Below are 21,512 nucleotides of genomic sequence, written 5' to 3'. Positions count from 1 at the left end.
AGTTCGTTCTGGTTCTCAAATCTGATTGGTTGAGAACCGTGAGATATTGTACTGGTTTCACAATTTTGGATCACTCCGCTTGTTCTAGCCGGGTCTGTGTTTTTTTTATTTTTATTATTCACTGAGCTAATCGTAGAGTACGTTAGTTAATATAAGAAGAAACATCTAGCTTCGCGGTCTCTCTCTCTCTCTCATTCGGATGCACGTCTTGCCGCATTGTTTCTCTATTATAGCCGTAATGTTTCTCACTAATAACCTAACTGAAGCAGCACATGCCCTTGATACGAATTCTAAAAGTGACGTATGTTTAACTGTCAACTTGAGCTTTGGATCCTTGACGGAAGGAAGTAGTTCCGCACAAAAGAGGGTTTTATTAGGCACTCCATTGTTTCTTGTTTAATTACACACATGTTCCGTCGAACTGTTGTATAAACGCAATATCACTCTCGTACTGCTTGTGATATTGCAATAGATTTTTCCTCTCTGCGCTCTGCTTCTAAACAGAGCAAATCACTGGGTCTCCCTGGGAGACGGGCTGCAAACAGCACTTGGGGAGGCAGTCGACTTGCTCAACAGCTGCTTTCAATTGCATGCGGCATCAGAACGCAGCACTCGTGATTTAAGCAAGCAGCCCTCTGAGCTAGTCAGGGCTGCCTGCTTGTTTTTACACACAGCCACTTACTCTGTCCTGCTCATTCTTTCCTGTCCTGATCTTTGTGTCTCTCACTTTTGTTCTTTTGTCTCTTTATTTAGAGGACAAGTGGCTGAATCACAATGCCCACATTATATTATTTGAGGAACATTGTGTGTGTGTGTGTGTGTGTGTGACATTATTTTCATGACAGTTAAGAACTTTGTGTCAATTTTTTTTACAGTTTAAAATATTACAAGAAAAGAATGCATTATGAATAATAATATTATTATTACTTGTAATGAATTTACTCAAAAATAAACCCTCCAGCATGACACCATATCACAATGCTTATGTTTGCTGCATGTCTCAAAAAAAAATTTGCCCAAAATTTTTTAATGACAATTAAACATTGTTTTGCCAGTTTCTATTTAATGTTATGGGGGAAAACTACTGTAATACATAAATGCCATACATAATGTAATACATAAATCATCCTCTGGGCAGATTTTTTTTATTAGTACTAAAAAATGTATGTACTTATTAAATTGCAGTAGGCTAGGAATTGCTTTTTTATATATCTGTGTGTGTATTTGTATATATGAGTGTTAGTAATCTATTAGTAACGCAAAAAAAATATCTTTCTTATTACTGAAATTATATATTAGAGTGAAATCTATGAAATATACCTTGGAAATTTCTTAGTTTTTTTTTTTTTTAGATTCATCCAAATGTATTATTTTACGTATTTAATTAAGATTTTGCCTTACAGTAATGCGAATTAGATTTTTGCATTAAAATAGATTATTAAGAATTGGACATTTCCTTAGTTTTTGTGAGATTCAGCCAAATTGTATAATTTTCATGTAAGCTTAGTCTCAGTTCTCTGCTCTGCAGTGCAGTAGACAGCTCAGTTGTTTATGAGAGTGTTCAAGTTTTGTCGCTTTGAATAAATTAAGTGCCCTGTGGTAAAGAGCTCTTCACAACAGCGGGCCCTGCTTATCTGATTTCATGAGGTTTCCCTCAGTTTATTCAGTGACTGCATGTATAGCGTCACGTATCTTAATATCAAATACTCTATAAACAGTTTCATGATCAGTATTTGCTTTTTGTGAATGATGATAAAATGCTTGTTTGTAAACCATTGCTCATGTCAAGCATGCATCTGATCAGTCTGTATGTAACTGCTCCATCTGCAGGGCGTCAAGGGAAACACGGGACCTTCCCACGCCAGTTCCACATGTCCAGTCGCAGTAAAGACTACGGTGATGGTAAGCTGTGCATTACCAGAACAATGTATGTGTAACTGTGCTATTTATAAATAAGAAAACAGTGACTGTATGTCATTAATTATTCTGAAATGATTTATGAACTTACAATTTTTTTCATTTGAGACTTAACTGAGAGCTTAAATGTAAATCAAGTTGAATAAATAACCAAAGTTCATGATGCTGAAAAGAGTTGTAATCTATTGTTATTATTTTGTCTATTATTTTTAAATAAATAATCTGAATATTGTTATTATTTATTATAATTTGGTATATTTTCCTCCAAAATCATTTCTGAAAATGCAATGAAAGTTAGTTCTTTCTGTCTGGGCTTGGTGAATTTGTTCTAAACAAATGGTATGCCATATGTTTTGTTTCTCTTTCATAATTACACGATTATGTTTTCACAAAGTAACAATGCAAGTCTGCATGAAAACTGGTGTTAAGAGCAAAAACTTCAGTCTGGAATTTGAAGCCTCTCAATTCTCAGAGCGTCTAATTAGTAAATTAATTCTTTGGTTAATATTTAGTGTATGCTTTCTTATCCAAAGCAAGTCACAATTCGCTAATTACATGCACCGTCCCTCTGGATCGTGTTAGTGTGAGGGGCATTGCTCAGTGGCATAGAACAGGACTGTGTTCTTGCTGATTCTCCTACTTGGAATCAAACATTCGTTTGCAGCCCAGATCCATAAATTGTTATACTGCCATGTCCAAAAAAAAATGTCATTCATGCTGACGAGAATAGAAGACTAGTTTTGCTGATTTGATGCTGTTATACAGGTGCTGATATTTTCACCAGGGATATATATTCCCTACATTACATGCAGTGCTGGAGGCAGATAAAGCTGTGGAGGCCAGCATGATTTGAGTATGTGTGTGTTTTATTTGTGTTTCCCCTGATGAGGCACACTGACTGTTGCAAAACTGTACTGAGAGGAGCTTCCTGCCTTGTGGAAAGGTTGATGACGGAAGTGAGAGTCAAAGGAAAAGAAGAGCGTGAGATAATTAGGGAAAGGGAGGAAGATGTTTGGACATGTTGATTGCATGTGCCTTAAAGCATGAAGAGATTCAGAACATCTGAATTGTGCAAAGATTTACTCAGTTTATAGGGAATGTTATGTACTGTATGCATTTGGTAGACGTTTTTACTAAAGCAAATTTGAGTGTTTTTAAGGTAATAATGTATCATGTGTGTTCCCTGGGAGACAAACCTATGACCTTGATGTCGTTAGCGTGATTCTATAGGAATTTGAAAACCAACCTTGAAATTAAATGTGGACAAATGTATATTAAAGGTGAGAAACCTGGAAATATCAAGCAAATTTAAAATGGCAATTTCCAAAAATAATAGAAATTAATTTTATATATAACTTTAAGCAACTTAGATATAACTTTTTAATACAACTTTTATAAACTCAGTATACAGTAATTGAAAAAGGTGTATTTGTATTTTGTATCATGTGTGTCTAAAATATATATTTGTATCCAGGTCGAAGGACCTTCCCTCGAAGCTTTATGCCTCAAGAGAACATGTTTCAGCTGGTCCCGTCCAGCCGTACACGCAGCTATAATGGAGAAAGCACCTTGCTGTACAGTGGAGATCTGCACTCCATCAGCTGGACTGAGAAAAACAGCCAACGCAACACTCCGAAATGTAAGAGCGCATACATGCATACACATGAGGACACTTATGCAGACCATTAGAAAAGAAAACCACATAAAGCACATTTGCACACTTGCCTTCAGAGCAGAAGTGTATGGTTGTAGCGTAATATGTATGGTTTACGAATATTCTCTTAATGCACAAATACTGGAAATATCAAGCAAATTTAAAATGGCAATTTCCAAAAATAATAGAAATTAATTTTATATATAACTTTAAGCAACTTAGATATAACTTTTTAATACAACTTTTATAAACTCAGTATACAGTAATTGAAAAAGGTGTATTTGTATTTTGTATCATGTGTGTCTAAAATATATATTTGTATCCAGGTCGAAGGACCTTCCCTCGAAGCTTTATGCCTCAAGAGAACATGTTTCAGCTGGTCCCGTCCAGCCGTACACGCAGCTATAATGGAGAAAGCACCTTGCTGTACAGTGGAGATCTGCACTCCATCAGCTGGACTGAGAAAAACAGCCAACGCAACACTCCGAAATGTAAGAGCGCATACATGCATACACATGAGGACACTTATGCAGACCATTAGAAAAGAAAACCACATAAAGCACATTTGCACACTTGCCTTCAGAGCAGAAGTGTATGGTTGTAGCGTAACCTTTACGAATATTCTCTTAATGCACAAATAGGGCTGCACTGCTTTCTATGTACCATCTGTTGCAGCTGAATCTGTAGCACCACAGCAAAATAAATCATATTTACCCTGAGTTGTCAGTGCGAGTTTGATGCTTAAAATGAATGTAGTATGATAAAAAAGACTGTAGCACAAAATAATGACAAAAACTTCTTTCTAATGAGTTGTCCTTGCAGGCAGCATGCAAAAAAATAACATGATCAGTATAATCCAATTCACAAGGAAATTCTTTTGAACCAGTTCTTTTTCATAAATCAAATCAACACCACCAGTGTAATCTGATTCACAAGCAAATTACTCTTTTGAACTGTTGTCTTTAGAGAATCAGAAGCATACAATTTAACCAGTGTATTCCAATTCACAAGCAAATGACTCTTATGAACCGTTTATTTTAAGGAACCAAAAGCATACAGCGAGACTAGTGTAGTCCATTTGCGGAAACAAATTACTCTTATGAGCCAGTTCATTTCATGACTACAGTAGTCAACATTTTAAGTGGATCAAAAAAGGACAAGACCGGGTATTGTTTTGGTTCAACTTCAAATGTTGACTACTATAGATCTAAAGGATTTTGATTTCCATTTGAGTTAACGGTTTGAATCAGTCTAAAACACTTTCCTGTATAATATACAGCATTAGCGACAAGAAATTTGCTGAATTTAAGAATACGAGAGCGAAATGGACATTATAATTGAAGCATATTTAAATAAATTGGAATCTTTTAAATTAAAATTTAATCAAATCAGAGAATCTGTTACTAATCTCTTTCAGTTAGTTTTAATCATAGAGATAGAAACTATAATTATATACACATTGTTATTGTTCGATTTGGTTCATACGTCCCGCCTCTATTAGAGATGATGAATAAACCCGGCTCTGCATGGTTTGTGCTGTGCTCTTGTGTGTTTGAGCTCTGCAGTCTGCAGACAGGTTCTTTAATCAGCTCCATTTCCTCTGAGGAATCCAGGATGGGCGCCTGAATTTGACTTATGAACATGGATGCTCGTCTCTACTGTCTGCCTGCGGGTTCTTTCCCCCCAATGCCTCCATAAACTATTCAGATAGCTTCATGTCAAATATCATTATAGGAACACTTAGCTGATTAAAATGATTGTAAATGCTGACGCAAATGTGTCCTGCATAGAATAAGTAGGAAATGAGTCTGAGAGATGCATAAATCTTGTCTGGTGAGTGGTATTTCTCAGACTTGGGTGTAGTTTAACTGCATCCAGATTTAAAGTTAATCTATCTATGATTAGATCCATACAGTATGTTTATAGCACAATAGCAGAAATATTGAATGCAGGCATTATTATGTGTGTTGCTCATGAGAGCGATCAGTCAGGATTCAGGAAAGAGCCAGATTCAGATATTGCCAAACTCAAGACGTTGTATTAGCATGTTAGATAAAAAAATCACACGACACGGCCTTGATTTAAAGAAGTAATATTCAGGTGTTTAATATTTAGTCCTGAATAACTTGCAGCGACTGCCAATAGTTCACTGTCTGCCTCTCTGTTCATTTAAATCCTAGTTTATTTCCTGAGAGGGGAACAGTTGCAAGGAAATCTGAAAGTGTAAATCTGTATAGCATCCAGTTGTAAATACAGTTGCGGTTTGACTCTTGAGTTGTCAGCGAGTCTGCGGTTTGCTGGTGAGGTTAACGTGGTTTGTTTCTTCTTACCCTCAGCCCCAAGGGCTCCTGTAAACTGGCGTCAGGGGAAGCTGCTCGGTCGGGGAGCATTTGGCGAGGTCTTCCTTTGCTACGATGTTGACACGGGACGCGAGCTGGCAGCCAAGCAGGTGCCCTTTGACCCTGACTCTCAGGAGTCCAGCAAGGTAAGTATGAAATGAATTCAAATGGTGACAGTATTTATGCACTGTAGAGATGCTCTGCTCACTTTTCTCTTGGTCTCTCTCTGCAGGAAGTCAATGCACTGGAGTGTGAGATTCAGCTCTTAAAGAATCTGCGTCACAACCGTATAGTTCAGTACTACGGCTGCTTGCGTGATCCAGTGCAGAAAAAGCTGTCCATCTTTGTGGAATTCATGCCCGGGGTGTGTATACAGTTATGTTTGTGTTTGCACTGTGTTGATGCAGCTCATTGGAGGGATTTGGAGATGTTTACTTTTAGAATGATTCAGCCCCTCAGTGTCTATTATCTTTTTTGTTATATTAAGTATTTTGTTTGTGTAAGTTAAAGTAGAAGTCATGCATACTGTGGAAGTCTTTGGTTAAATTCACCAAACAACCACTTTTGTGTGGACTATTCTAGTACAAAAACATGCATCTTATTCACTGTCCATCAACAATCCAGTTGGTGAACAAGTGACTTTCATGAACCGGTTCATTTTAGTGAATCAAAACAAATTGCCTGTCCAGTGTAGCCCAATTCGCAAACAAATGACTCTTATAAACTGGTTCTTTTTAGTGAATCAAAACACAGCATGACCAGAGTAGCCTGATTCACAAACAAAAGACTTGTATGAAACAGATGCTTTTAGTGAATCAAAACATACAGCACATCCGGTGACCCCTAATTCAAGACCCAATGACTTGTATAAACTGGTTCATTTTGGTGAATCAAAACATACAGCATGAACAGTGTGGCCTGATTTAAACACACATCCGGTGACCCCTAATTCAAAAACAAATGACTCTTAGGAACCAGTTCCTTTTATTGAATCAAAACATACAGCAAGACAAGTGTATTTTGATTAATAAAAAATTGATTCTTATGAACCAGTTCCTTTTAAAGAGTCCGTACATACAGCAAGATTGGTGTATCCTAATTAATTAATAAATGACTCTTATCAACCAGTTCTTTTTAGTAAATCAAAATATACAGCACAGATAGTGTGTCCTGATTCACGGACAAATGACTCTTATGAACCGGTTCTTCTTAGTGAATCAGAACTTACAGTGTGACCCTTTTACCCTGATTCTTGACAACTCTTATGAGCCGATTCTTGTAATGAAAAGTCAAGTTACCGTTTGAATCAATTTGAAACACTTCTATATTTAATTTACAGTATTACTACATTTTTTTCTTTCATATGTAAGCAAAATCAACAAATGAATCAATATCAAATCGAATTGAAATTGGAATCTAAACAAAACAAGAGCTGGTGAATCAGAATCAAATAGAATCAGGAAATGTGTATTTAGCGAATCAGGTGCTAAAAAACATAGATAGCATATGTGGAAAAAAATAAAAACAACTGTCACTGGGCACATTCTCAGTGTCTCTTTGTGTTTTAAGAAAATGACATTGTTAAACTTAATGAATCTACGCTTTCCAAATAATAAGCAAACCCACTCTAAAATGTCTCTGGCTCGCGAACATATCCACAGTGTTCTTTGTCAGCACAACCGCACGGATTTACGAGTTCATTTTCTCTGCAAATGGGTGTCTTAACAAGCATCAGACGTGGTCTGTCCCATCCGTCAGCTCGATTTTAATATGCACAGACTCGCGGCGTCTTAGTCACATATTGTCTGGTAAAGGGGAATGTTTCACCAAGGTCTCTGGCAGACAGATGCATTGCTGCTCAGAGCCAAAGCCACCAGCCTGGTACTGCTGCACCCTGATAAGAGCAGAGGTGAAGGGAACAGACAAAGAGAGAATGAGTTTGAATGAGTAGGATGTGGGATAGGGTTACGTGAGGTGAGAAATGCATTGCATAATGAGGGATCAGAAGATCGCTAGAGCCTGTAGGAGTGTATTACAGTACGATTACATATGCGGTACACATTGTTTTGTTTTAATAACTTGAAAAGGACATTGTGATACTTCATAATACAAAATAATGCTACTTAGAAGGAGCTGTGCAAATGTACTTTTGTTAGGAAGGCATTGTGGTTTCTCTTATTGTAGTTTGCGTCACAGATGTTTCACGATGTTGTCCTTGAGGAGACATTGTTTCTTCAGTGAGGGGTGTAAACAGGAAAGCTGAGGAAATATGAACTTTGTTTGTGTCAGTGTTTCAAAGAAACACAGTCACATGTGAGAAATGTTTGGCACTATGATATGTTTTTCCAGAAAGTTAAAAAAAGTGTTCAGTGTTCTGACGAGCTATATACTTCCAGCTCCACTTTTGTAAACACATCTGAGTGTGACTTCCTGACACACTGGTTTACAGCAAAGAATAATTACTCTTTGAAATATATATATAGTGCTGTGAAAAGGTATATCCGCTCTTCCAGATTTCCTTATTTAACTCATATCTACAGTGTACAAAAACAGGATAGTATTATTACATAATTGTATTGTTAATAGTATTTTATTTATAATGAATGATTAAATATTAAATGTTTTATTTATTACATTTTATATTTATTAAATATTATTAAGTATTTTGTAATATAATTAAAAGTAATAAAACATTGGTAGCAGTAAGAGCAATAAATGTGTTATTTGAATAGATTTGGTATTTATTAATCTTTTTGAATGTTAGTTAATTTGATATTAAATAAAAAATATACAGTTGTTTATAGTTAGCTTGAGTCCATTAAATAATATTAACATACAACTTTTGATTTTAATAATGTTTTTGTAAATGTTTAAATTAACACATTAAAATTAATACATATTTTTAAGCAGTTTTCATTGTTAATTCATGCTAATTAATGTAATTAGCATATGGAAGTAAAATAATGGCAAATGTATTTTAAATAAAAAAGCATGTTGAATTGCAATAATTAAAAAAATATTGCATTGCATTAACAGTGCTTGCATTTTAATGCATTTTATTTTCCGGGCTTGCATTTTTATGGGCCGAAATTCAACCTGGTTGTATATTTAAGCTGTGAATTTTCATAATTAAATATTAAATAATCCATATCTTTAAGAGTTCACTTCCAAAATATTCAGTCTGTATAAAAATACAACCTATTATATTCGATGGGCAATTTTCAGTCCATTTCATTTTGCTTTACAAATTCGCTTCCACAAATTCAGCAGTTCAAATTCGACCGAATATTCAGCATTTCACATCTGGGGAAACTGCTGGAATAGCAGTAGAGAACGCATGCATGATCTCCATCTGCTGTTAGTCGCTCACCGGTAGGTGCTGCCAGCGGGTGTTGATGAAGTCCAAAGCAACAGGTAGAGCAAGTTATTAATTCACAAAAATGGAATTGCTGAAATGGAGCAAGCGGTTAGTAGAAGTTGTGATTATCAGGGCCAGAATATATGCAGACAAGATGATTAAGACACGAAAGCTGTGTTCAACGCCTTCACGGTTACTCTTTTCTCCGTGTAGTTTACATGTTGCAACTTTCCTCTACACAAAGGAGATTATAAACATTCTCCCTGATGCTGATGTACAGATCAAACATCTGTGGAAGAAATATAATGCTCTCGGTTGTTTAGTTTCCTTAACTTTATATCATGATTTGTGTGAGGCTTTGCTGTAGGTACTGGGGTTTCCCTCATATGTCATACTCCAGGATTCCCTACGTCACTTAACATGTATATATGTATTTTTAAACAGACTGAATATTTTGGAAGTGAACTCTCAAAGATGAATATGGATTATTGAATTTTTAACAATGAAAATGTTTGTGAAATATTTTGAATTGAAATATTCACAATTCATATATACAACCAAGTTGAATTTCGGCCCCAAAAATGTAAGACCGGCAAATAAAATGCATTATAATTTCATGCATTGAAATGCAGTGTACTGTTAATGCAATGTATTATGTTTTCAGTTAGTGTAATTCAATATGCTTTTTTTTATTTCAAATACATTTAGCATTATTTTACTTCCATATTAGCAAATGTTAATAAATATAACCTTGTTATAAATGTCTTGTGTTACCAAGACATTTAATATTTAATCATATTTAATATAATTTAATACACTTTTATATATTATAATAACACATGTACACATATATTCTATTTGGTTATAGATAAAGTAAAAAATAAATAAAAATACACACAAGGGTAAAAAAAACTCCATAGTAACAGCACACCTCTTAAGCAACAAATATGAGTTAAACAACAAATTGTAATACTTTGTACTTGTTTCATAATACATGTTTGAATCCCTGCATACAGAATGAACAATAGAACAACAACAGAAATCAGGAAGGGGTCAAATCATTTTCCAATGCACTGTATCCTTTGGTAAACAGGTTTGAATCCTGTTTTTATGTTTCCTGTCAAAGCATATGCTGACAGCTTGTTTTTCAAGTTTCCTAATAAAAATACAAAGTCTTTGCAGTTCTTTCTGTTTTCGGGGAATAAAACACATTCTTACACTTTATGCATTGAATATGGTATCTGGCTTCAAGTGAGATTTCATCTGTGTCCATGTGTGTCTAGGGCTCTATTAAAGACCAGCTGAAGGCTTACGGAGCACTGACTGAAAAAGTCACCCGCAGATACACCCGACAGATCCTACAGGGAGTCCACTATTTGCACAGCAACATGATCGTACACAGAGACATCAAAGGTAAATCGCAGTAGTCATAAATCACCTCCAGCTAAGAACAGTGGGCTGTTGCTTTGTAATGTAAATCTAAAGGAGAGTGTTGCTTGCACCACACCACCTGAAATACATTCCTTCTTACTAGGTGAAATAACATTGGTCTGGCTCAGATTTGTGTTACTTCCTTTAGGTATGGCCAAAAATAGCGAGGGGGAAAGGTTTTGCATTCCTCCAGACTTCAGGGCTAAATTCTGACCAAAATTAACAGTCCATTAGGTATTTTTTAGCATTGATATTAAATGTCCTAAAATCATATTTACCTAACAGAAAATGTCAGCATTGCTTCTACTAGACATGGACACACTTTAATCACTCAGTTTATTAAGGAAGACGTGGGCCCAAAAACTGGACACTTAAAAATGTTCTTAATGAATGTCATTGCATTACATAAATTAAATAAAAATCGCAAACCAAGTGACATTTATTTTAATGAAACATGGCACAATCACTTTAGAACATTTCACAAAAAGAATTTGAATATTTAAAAAAAATAATAATATTCAAAAATAAAATATTAAAAAATATTATTAGCATGTAATATTCAAAAATATTTAGTTAAATTTACAGATAAAAACGGCAGCTGTGGTTTCAAGAAATTCATAGAAAAAACAAAATCTGCTTTTTACATTAAATTACAGTTTATACCCACCATAATAACATAAATACTAAAATAGAAGCAAAACTACTTATATAAAAGCTAATAATATGTGATGTGTCACACAGGAACTTTTACTTGTTTTTATTTGTTTAATTGATATGGTATAAAGTGTTTTACTGTAAAATGAAATATAATGCAGTGTTATTTTTTTTAATAGTTTTTCACTGTAGATGTTACGTTAACTTCATTTACTATAAAATGTATTTTCCCTATAGAAATGTTTTTTATATATATATATATATTTTTTTTTTTAGAATTTATCATTTTTACAGTTATGATTATAGATGATGTAGTGTTCAAAATGTACAAAAAATTTTGAAAAATTGGTGGAACATGCTTAGTGTGATTCATTTAAAGTAATTGTAAAGATATTTCAGAAACATTCAAGTAACGTTCCAGCAACATTCCATGCAAATAACGTTTGCAAAACTGTCATCTAATACATTTACATTCAGACATTTTAAGTGTGTTCAAATACTTTTAAGCCCACATACTTTTTTGCACACATGACCAATACAGTCTGTCATTCCCATAACAAACCGAAGATCCTCTATTGGAAAGATCCACGAGAAATGTGGGCTCCAAAGGAAGGAGTCTCTGTCCTTCCTCTCGTATTCACAATACAGTCAGACATCCAGGGTGTGGAAATCTTGTGGCTGGCGGGAATTATTCACTACTCAAACAAGCACAAATCTCACAGGCAACATAGCTAAAGCAATGGAAAATCACTTCGACTAGAAGCGTGGGAAGAAAGACTGTGTCTCAAACTTCAAATGCCATCAGCCATAAGCAGCTTAGAATTGTATGCAGTTGTCAACATTGGTCAGACAAACATCTCAGCCGGGGTAACTCAATCTACACGTGTTTCCGCACAGGCGCTAACATTTTGAGGGACTCCTCTGGAAATGTGAAGCTGGGAGATTTTGGGGCCAGCAAACGCATTCAGACTATCTGCATGTCCGGGACGGGAATCAAATCGGTCACCGGCACCCCCTACTGGATGAGCCCAGAAGTCATTAATGGAGAAGGCTACGGACGCAAAGCAGATATTTGGTGAGATCTGTTGCATCTTATGCATTATCTTAAAATCAGTGTTATTTTAGTATCATTGAGATACTATTTCATTGAGTTTTAGTTAAAGGAGACATATTATCCCCCTTTTTACAATGTCTCTTTAAATGCAAATGAGCTGATGCTCCCCGCCTCCTTTTCGCCATTACAGCTCATACCTGCTAAAAAAAACATCTGTTTTGGTTCTGATTATCATGTTTATCGCACTGAAATCATGCGTTTCAAACTATATTAGTTCAAACTTCTGATATACGTTTTCTGAGCGCACACATCCGAAGCACACGGACAGAAAGCGTCTGTCACAGCGTGCGAGTACTAAACTAAGTTCTCATTCACACAAGTTTACGTCAAAAACACACGAGTTACAGTCGGTTATGTCTGTGAAGGTAAACTGTTGGGAAATAAATCGCATGTTTATTTTAGATCTGTGTAGCAGCATTCGTCATGGCATTAGAGCTGGTACACCGTTGTCGCTTGCAAAAACACAATGACCGTGCTGTGGGTGTATTACATTTACAGATTAAAGGGTGGTGATATTATAATGAGACCCCTTTGCCACATCACCAAGGGAGCGAAATCAGACACGCTCGTTTTCTCAGTTGCTTGCAGAAAAAGGCTGACCAAAGTTACTGGGATAATCTTTTTCACGTTTCCTTGAATGGTAGATGCACCGGGGACCTGATTATAGCACTTAAAACCTGGAAAAGTCCGATTTTCATGATATATCACCTTTAACTATAATAACCCTGCCTAAAACTTGCATAAAATATGTGGATGGAAACAGCTAGCTAGCTTGTTGGCTAACAGTCCCTTACATCTCTCTCTCCTCAGGAGTGTTGCCTGCACGGTTGTAGAGATGCTAACCCAGAAGCCCCCGTGGGCTGAATATGAAGCAATGGCAGCCATTTTCAAGATCGCAACCCAGCCGACTAAGCCAAACCTGCCCGAGGGTGTGTCTGACGCATGCAGGGACTTCCTGCGGCAGATCTTTGTGGAAGAGAAATTGCGGCCCACTGCCGAGGGGCTTCTCAGCCACTCTTTTCTCCAATGTAGCTTCTGATCCTACAGATCTCGGATCTCTGGAATCCCCAGGGAAAACCACACACCTGCCCGTGGACAATCACCACTCTGCCTTCCAAGGTCCGGAGAAACCCACCAACCAGCCAACTAAGAACAAACGTGACCATAGCGAGGGGGTGTGTATCTCGGATCTCCCCAACGCAGCTTGAAAAATATCATAAGAGGGAACCTACGGACAGCAAAACCGTGATAGCATTTCCTATATTGTTAATCAGAGTCGAAGCCCTGTCCCAAGTGACGCACTTGGCTTGAGACCGCAGGGTGTCCCATTTCTTATTTCCTGTGCTAAGCACCCCTTTTGCTAAATAGACCCTTCTCACGTTTTCAGGGTTTCTCAGAAGCAGTTGTTGTCATAGTTGGGTAAACTTCTACAGCAAATATAATTTTGCGTTCCCGTTCCAAATGCAAAAGCAAAAAAATCCATGATCGCATTTTCACAACTTTCCAAAAGAGAAAAAAAATATAGTGAGACTAATTATAGCACCCAGAAGAGAGAATGATGTCAAAATGTCAGCAGTGTTAATTATTCTTTTGTAATTTACTGTCAAAGTAATATAACACAAATTATAGCACTATAAATGTATAAAAAAAATGAAAATATGACAAACTTTACTAGATTTGCGATGTTGATAACCATGGAAACGCGTCATCACAGTCTGAAAAGGGACCAATGTTTACAGCACACTATTACCCAACATTCCTTGTAACAAATGACATAAACTTTAAAGGGTGGTGAGAGCTAAGAGTGGATCGGTGACATAAACCTTTTTTTTTTTTTTTTGGCCAAATCCATTAATTTATCCAAAAATAAATGTAAATTAATTCAATAGAACAGTTCTTATAATTAAGCCTCATTAAAATAATTAAATGTTTTGAAAACAACAACAACTTAGATTGGCATAATATAGAATACTTTTTTAAATAATTAATGATTAATACATACTTAAAGTACTTTAGGTTGCAAAATGTCATGTGGTGTGACTCCCCAAAACTTTAATAATATTTCTGATTTAATAATTTATGATATTTAAATAGGGGGGGGGAGCTTTTTTAACCTTGTAAAAGTCACAGCACACAAAAAAAATAAGTTCACATTAATCACAAATATGAAAAATTATTAAGATGTGTATACTCAATGTGTATTTAACATGTAAGGATATTATTATTACTTTTTACTTTATTGTTACACCACATTACATTTTTATAGCCATTTTTTTAATGGTATAAAGTTTTTTTTTTAAACCATATAAAATCATATGATAATTCATTACAAAAAATGTCCACAAACTACTTATAAACTACATTTTTAAAAGATTTTTTCCTTTTCTTTATAATGGACACTCCTATTTGTCATTGCCATTTGGGACAGAGCCTTTGGCTAGGGATTGATACAAAGCAGTCGAAGTGCCAACACTTAGTATACTGGCACAGACTGGCACACAAAGTGTCACTGCCCAAACAATACTGATTACAATAGCTTAGTTTACATGCATTATTGACGGTTGACTTTATCTGATCCCCGATGCACTTGAAACCAGCCCAAGCGCTCTGATGTGATACTACAGGGGTTGCTGAACAAATCACAAACTGTCTTTGTTTGGCACAAATGTATTAGAGTGTTATTTTAAAGTGGCAAGAGTTAAAAATGTGGTTGTTTAACAGAATTCATTTGGTCATAAAAGAGAGTTGATTTTGATTATGGCTCATGTACCTCTGCATCCCTGGGTCCAATCCTGAGTGTCATCGAAAGTACATAGAAAAGACCTCATGGAGCAATTATAATGATATATGTACTGTACAATACTCATTTGAGTAATTTTTTGTTAAGATTACTGTGTTTGATGGTTAGAATCTAACCAAATAAGAATGACACAGCATAAGACATATGCAACCACCAAAGTGGTATGAGACAGAGAAATGTGTAATGTTTTTCATGTCTTTTTATATTATGTAAAGTTTTAGCTAACGCACTCTTTACCCAGAGATAATCACTGTAAATACATTCTCATTGCACTCTTGGACTCATGCATAGAGCACATAGGATAATCAGCTGAGATTCAAACGAATATTTTTATACATTTTTTAAATTCACGTTTGGAATGACAATGCCAAACATTTTGTAATATTATAAAAATTACCCTAAAGTGTCAAAGCAATATTTCAGAGAAGTACTAGGCTATGTTAGCAATCTTGTACTGTTCACTCAGTCGAATACAACCAAAGAGTGAGATGCTTGAATTATGAATTTGGTCACTTCAGAACTGTTCAGTGTTGCTGAAACAGTCTTGATTTGTAACCCATATGGTGAGTTTCTTTCTTTTGTTGACTCAAACTATTGCTTACTGATGTGCAGAACATTTTCCTTGTCATTGTGAAAGTACATTTACGGAATAGTTCAGCCAAAAATGAAAATTTGCTAAAAATGTACTCGCCCTCAGGTCATCCAAAATATAGACGAGTTTGTTTCTTCATCATAACTGATTTTTGAGAAATGTACTATTACATCACTTGCTCACCAATAGATCCCCTGCAGTGAATGGGTGCCGTCAGAATGAGAGTCCAAACAGCTGATAAAAACATCACAATAATACACAAGTAATCCACTCGATTACAGTGAAGCAAAAAGCTGTTGTGTTTAATAATTGTAATAAACAAATCCAATGTTAATAAGTTTTGAACCATCAATCTGACGGCACCCATTCACTGCAGTGGATCCATTGGTGAGCAGGTGATGTAATGCTGATGTAATCTGTTCTGATGAAGAAACAAACTCTTAACAAAATCTAAACTCATCAAACTTGGATGACCTTGAATTACATCGTTTTAAATGACATAGTATTTTCATCTTGTCCAGAAATGGCTGTTTTTTATGTTCTGAACTCGAAAAAACTACACCAGCAGCAATTCATGTTGCAATTAGTGCCTTCTCTGATGACTTCTTCTGAGAGGTCAGTCAATTTAAAAACATTTAATGGTGGAATGTGTTTTCTGATGGCCTTCAGATGCTTTCAGTATCACGCCTTGATGCTGTCGAGGACATGTGCTGAAGATCTTTTACTGAAGATGATTGTGTTGTAAATACATACTGCACCGAGCCGTCATAATGTTTCATTATATTCAAAGTACCTTAGTCACAGTATATTATTATTGTTCGGATTGTGGAGAGGTCTGGCTTTCAGATGATCTCAGCTGAGGGTGAACAGACCACGCTGGTTTTTGAGGGGCTAAGAATGAAGCATTCTGTGCTGCCTTGATGAAAAAGCCTGGAAACTTTTATCAGTGATTTTGTATATTTGAATAAATAAATGTATGGTCTAAAACCAGCTTCTGTGGTATTTTATGTAGTGTTTAAATGTAATTTTTTTAGTAGCGTAATATAACCATTTTTATCTTACTTTTCAGATTATATAATCATTATTTATTAGTTATAAATTCTATTTTGTTATATCGTGTCGAGTAAGTTTGGTAAGAAGAGCACATGCGCTTTCAGACTGTGTTTGGTAACCTCGCGCTCATGTTACTAAACGTGTCCATCACGCTTCCACTGCTGGTCTGTCTGCTCAACATCTGCTCAACATACACACGATCGCTCGGGACTTCTCTGAAGACCTATGGCCAGGATGTCCGCTTCTCGTACAGTAATATGTCTACTGAGGAACGACCTGCGTCTGCATGATAACGAGGTACTGTAAATATCACAGGAACAAAGGAGCGTGCAGTCTCTTGTCTCGAGCAAAACACACTCGCGCCTGAATCGATATGCTTAAGCCTTATTACACGATGCACTGCTCGGGATTTAACAAGTCGCAATGATTCTTTTATTAATTTTAAGCGTAAAATAGAACACTTGAGATGAGAATAATAAATTCTAAATAATAATAAATTCTAAATAAATAAAGTCCTTATGAAGCTAAATATGGGCGCTCATTGGGTAGTTTGTCGGGTGTCGTCACAAGGGGCGTGGCCACATGTTAGCGCGTCTATGGAGGACTAAACATGCAGATAAAAACGCATTCTATGCTCTAATTTATCTTTTTTTGGTTTACTATATTTATATAGTCTTTCTCTCTAGCAATAACAACATTTAAAACTAAGTAAATAAAATAGACTATTAAAGATACAAATGAATTAAGGGGAGGGTATTCATATCAAGATGTACACTGCCGTTCAAATGTTTAGGATCAGTAAGATTTGTGATGCTTTTTAAAGTCTCTTCTGTTCATCATGGCTGCATTTATTTCTGTATGTTTCTGTGTATGTAAACGAATGTATTTTGTTTTATGTGTAACTAATACATCTTATAACTTATTAATGTGCTGCCTATCTTGGCCAGGACCCTCTTGTAAATGAGATTTTAAATCTCAAGAGTTTTTAATTTCCTGGTTAAATAAAGGTAAATTAAAATTTTTGTAAAAATACAGAAAAAACTGTAATATAGGGAAATATTATTGCAATTTAAAATAACAGTTTTCTATTTGAATCTACTTTAAAATAGAATTTATTCCTGTGATGCAAAGCTGAATTTTCAGCATCATTCCTCCAGTCTTCAGTGTCACGTGATCCTTCAGAAATCATTCTAATATGCTGATTTATTATCAGTGCTGGAAACAGTTTTGCTGCTTAATATTTTTTGGATCCTGTGCTACTTTTTTTCAGGATTCTTTGATTAATAAAAAGTTAAAAAGAACAGCATTTATTCAAAATAGAAATATTTTGTAACAATATACCGTTCAAAAGTTTGGGGTCAGTCATTTATTTATTTTTTTGTTGAAAGAAATGAATCCTTTTATTCAGCAAGGATGTGTTAAATTGATAAAAAGTGTTAATAAAGACTTATATTGTTAGAAAAGATTTAACTTTATTCCTCAAATAATGCTGAAAAAAGTATCACAGGTTCCAAAAAAAAAAAAAATTAAGCAGCAGAACTGTTTCCAACATTGATAATAAATCAGCATATTGGAATGATTTCTGAAGGATCATGGGACACTGAAGACTGGAGTAATGGCTGATGGAAATTCAGCTTTGCATCACAGAAATAAATTCTATTTTAAATTTATATTCAAATAGAAACCCATTATCTTAAATGGTAATAATATTTGACAATATTACAGTTTTTTCTGTATTTTTGATCAAATAAATGCAGCCATGATGAACAGAAGAGACTTCTTTAAAAAACATTACAAATCTTACTGATTCCAAACTTTTGAACCACACTGTGTGTATGTATATATATATATTCATTTTAAGAGTAGTTCATTGGTATGATTGTGTTTACATACAATAATATAGTTGTATTTTTGGTCTATGAACTACACTGTGCAAATGAACAGTGATTTTATGAACTGCAGTGCTTGCTTTTACATGTTAAGTTTTGTTGGGCCTCTTAGAAAAACATGACGAACCGGTTTTACCTCATTCATCCAGGTGTTTCATTGGGCTCAGAGGAATGCCGATCACATAATCCCCCTCTACTGCTTCGACCCGCGGCATTACCAGGGCACCTATCACTTCAACTTCCCTAAGACGGGACCTTTCCGTTTACGTTTCCTCCTGGACAGTGTGAAAGACCTGAGGGCCACACTGAGGAAACGGGGCAGGTGGGAATTTTATTTCACACAGAATGTACTTTCTGTCCACATACTGATGTTATATGATTCTTATGTATTTATATGGCTTTGTGCAGCACACTGTTGGTGAGACAAGGGAAGCCGGAGGATGTTGTTAGTGATTTGATTCAGCAGCTGGGTTAAAAATACAGAAAAAACTGTAATATAGGGAAATATTATTGCAATTTAAAATAACAGTTTTCTATTTGAATCTACTTTAAAATAGAATTTATTCCTGTGATGCAAAGCTGAATTTTCAGCATCATTCCTCCAGTCTTCAGTGTCACGTGATCCTTCAGAAATCATTCTAATATGCTGATTTATTATCAGTGCTGGAAACAGTTTTGCTGCTTAATATTTTTTGGATCCTGTGCTACTTTTTTTCAGGATTCTTTGATTAATAAAAAGTTAAAAAGAACAGCATTTATTCAAAATAGAAATATTTTGTAACAATATACCGTTCAAAAGTTTGGGGTCAGTCATTTATTTATTTTTTTGTTGAAAGAAATGAATCCTTTTATTCAGCAAGGATGTGTTAAATTGATAAAAAGTGTTAATAAAGACTTATATTGTTAGAAAAGATTTAACTTTATTCCTCAAATAATGCTGAAAAAAGTATCACAGGTTCCAAAAAAAAAAAAATTAAGCAGCAGAACTGTTTCCAACATTGATAATAAATCAGCATATTGGAATGATTTCTGAAGGATCATGGGACACTGAAGACTGGAGTAATGGCTGATGGAAATTCAGCTTTGCATCACAGAAATAAATTCTATTTTAAATTTATATTCAAATAGAAACCCATTATCTTAAATGGTAATAATATTTGACAATATTACAGTTTTTTCTGTATTTTTGATCAAATAAATGCAGCCATGATGAACAGAAGAGACTTCTTTAAAAAACATTACAAATCTTACTGATTCCAAACTTTTGAACCACACTGTGTGTATGTATATATATATATATATATTCATTTTAAGAGTAGTTCATTGGTATGATTGTGTTTACATACAATAATATAGTTGTATTTTTGGTCTATGAACTACACTGTGCAAATGAACAGTGATTTTATGAACTGCAGTGCTTGCTTTTACATGTTAAGTTTTGTTGGGCCTCTTAGAAAAACATGACAAACCGGTTTTACCTCATTCATCCAGGTGTTTCATTGGGCTCAGAGGAATGCCGATCACATAATCCCCCTCTACTGCTTCGACCCGCGGCATTACCAGGGCACCTATCACTTCAACTTCCCTAAGACGGGACCTTTCCGTTTACGTTTCCTCCTGGACAGTGTGAAAGACCTGAGGGCCACACTGAGGAAACGGGGCAGGTGGGAATTTTATTTCACACAGAATGTACTTTCTGTCCACATACTGATGTTATATGATTCTTATGTATTTATATGGCTTTGTGCAGCACACTGTTGGTGAGACAAGGGAAGCCGGAGGATGTTGTTAGTGATTTGATTCAGCAGCTGGGTTCAGTCACAGCTGTGGCATTTCATGAGGAGGTGCGTTTCAGAGCCGCTAACAGCCACCATTGATCACATAGGCTCTGTGGCCACATGTAAAGTGCAGTCTGACACTTTCTGTGTATTGCCTGAAGGTGGCATCAGAGGAAAAGACTGTGGAGAAGAAGCTAAAGGCCATCTGCTGCCAAAACAAAGTCAAAGTTCAGACTTTCTGGGGTTCTACACTTTACCACAGAGCTGATCTGCCATTCAGTCACATTGGCGGGTAGGACAAGTAACACAGTGGTTATTTTAGTATGATTTATATACTATTACTAATATTTATACTTCTACTATTATTGCATTTATTCATATTTTGAATAAGCTTATTATTTATATTTTCTGTTTTCATTTTACGTTTGAATAATTTTGTTATGTGCTTTTGTCATGTTTATTAGTTTTTTAGTATTTCTATTTCACACTGATTTGAATTGAGTTTATTTATTTAGTTTTAGTTTTTCATCCAATATTTAAATTGTATTTTATTTTAGAATTATGTCAGTTACTAAAAATGTTATTAGTGTCAGTTAACAATAACAACACTAGTCGTAACCTTAGTAAATCCCTTCATGAGATTTGGACAGGTAGTGATAATGTTACAAAATGTTGAGAGTATTTCCATATTTCCATAACTGTTATGGTCTCTGCGTTTTCCTCCTATGTAAAAGTTTGATATCAAAATAGTTCAATTCTGCATTTTTAATAATACATATTAATATAAATGTTAGATCGTCCATATACTATACTTAAACAACTTTACCAAACAGGAATGAGTGCAAAACTGTATATGAAAAACATTTTAAGCATGTATTTAAAGACATTTTTTGTGAAAAATAAAATTAAAAAATTAATAATCACTTGTCATCA

General features: G+C 35.2%; 1 protein-coding gene and 1 pseudogene across 1 annotated transcript in view; both read left to right on the top strand.

Moving 5' to 3' along the window:
- LOC107584944 (mitogen-activated protein kinase kinase kinase 3-like) overlaps positions 1–14,118 on the top strand; it is a 75,087-nt gene extending 60,969 nt beyond the window's left edge. Inside the window, exons 13-19 of the mRNA XM_016271725.1 lie at positions 1,831–1,902; positions 3,392–3,556; positions 5,908–6,056; positions 6,143–6,274; positions 10,552–10,681; positions 12,251–12,428; positions 13,278–14,118. Coding sequence (XP_016127211.1) covers positions 1,831–1,902; positions 3,392–3,556; positions 5,908–6,056; positions 6,143–6,274; positions 10,552–10,681; positions 12,251–12,428; positions 13,278–13,506 — 1,055 coding nt within the window. The 3' untranslated portion in view covers positions 13,507–14,118. The remainder of the gene's footprint in view (positions 1–1,830; positions 1,903–3,391; positions 3,557–5,907; positions 6,057–6,142; positions 6,275–10,551; positions 10,682–12,250; positions 12,429–13,277) is intronic.
- A 2,921-nt stretch (positions 14,119–17,039) lies between these two features.
- LOC107584991 (cryptochrome DASH-like) overlaps positions 17,040–21,512 on the top strand; it is a 7,996-nt pseudogene continuing 3,523 nt past the window's right edge.

Source organism: Sinocyclocheilus grahami, unplaced genomic scaffold (genome assembly GCF_001515645.1).
Source record: "Sinocyclocheilus grahami isolate Dianchi unplaced genomic scaffold, SAMN03320097.WGS_v1.1 scaffold65.1, whole genome shotgun sequence".
Classification (NCBI taxonomy): domain Eukaryota; kingdom Metazoa; phylum Chordata; class Actinopteri; order Cypriniformes; family Cyprinidae; genus Sinocyclocheilus; species Sinocyclocheilus grahami.
This window is presented reverse-complemented; position numbering and strand designations above follow the sequence as displayed.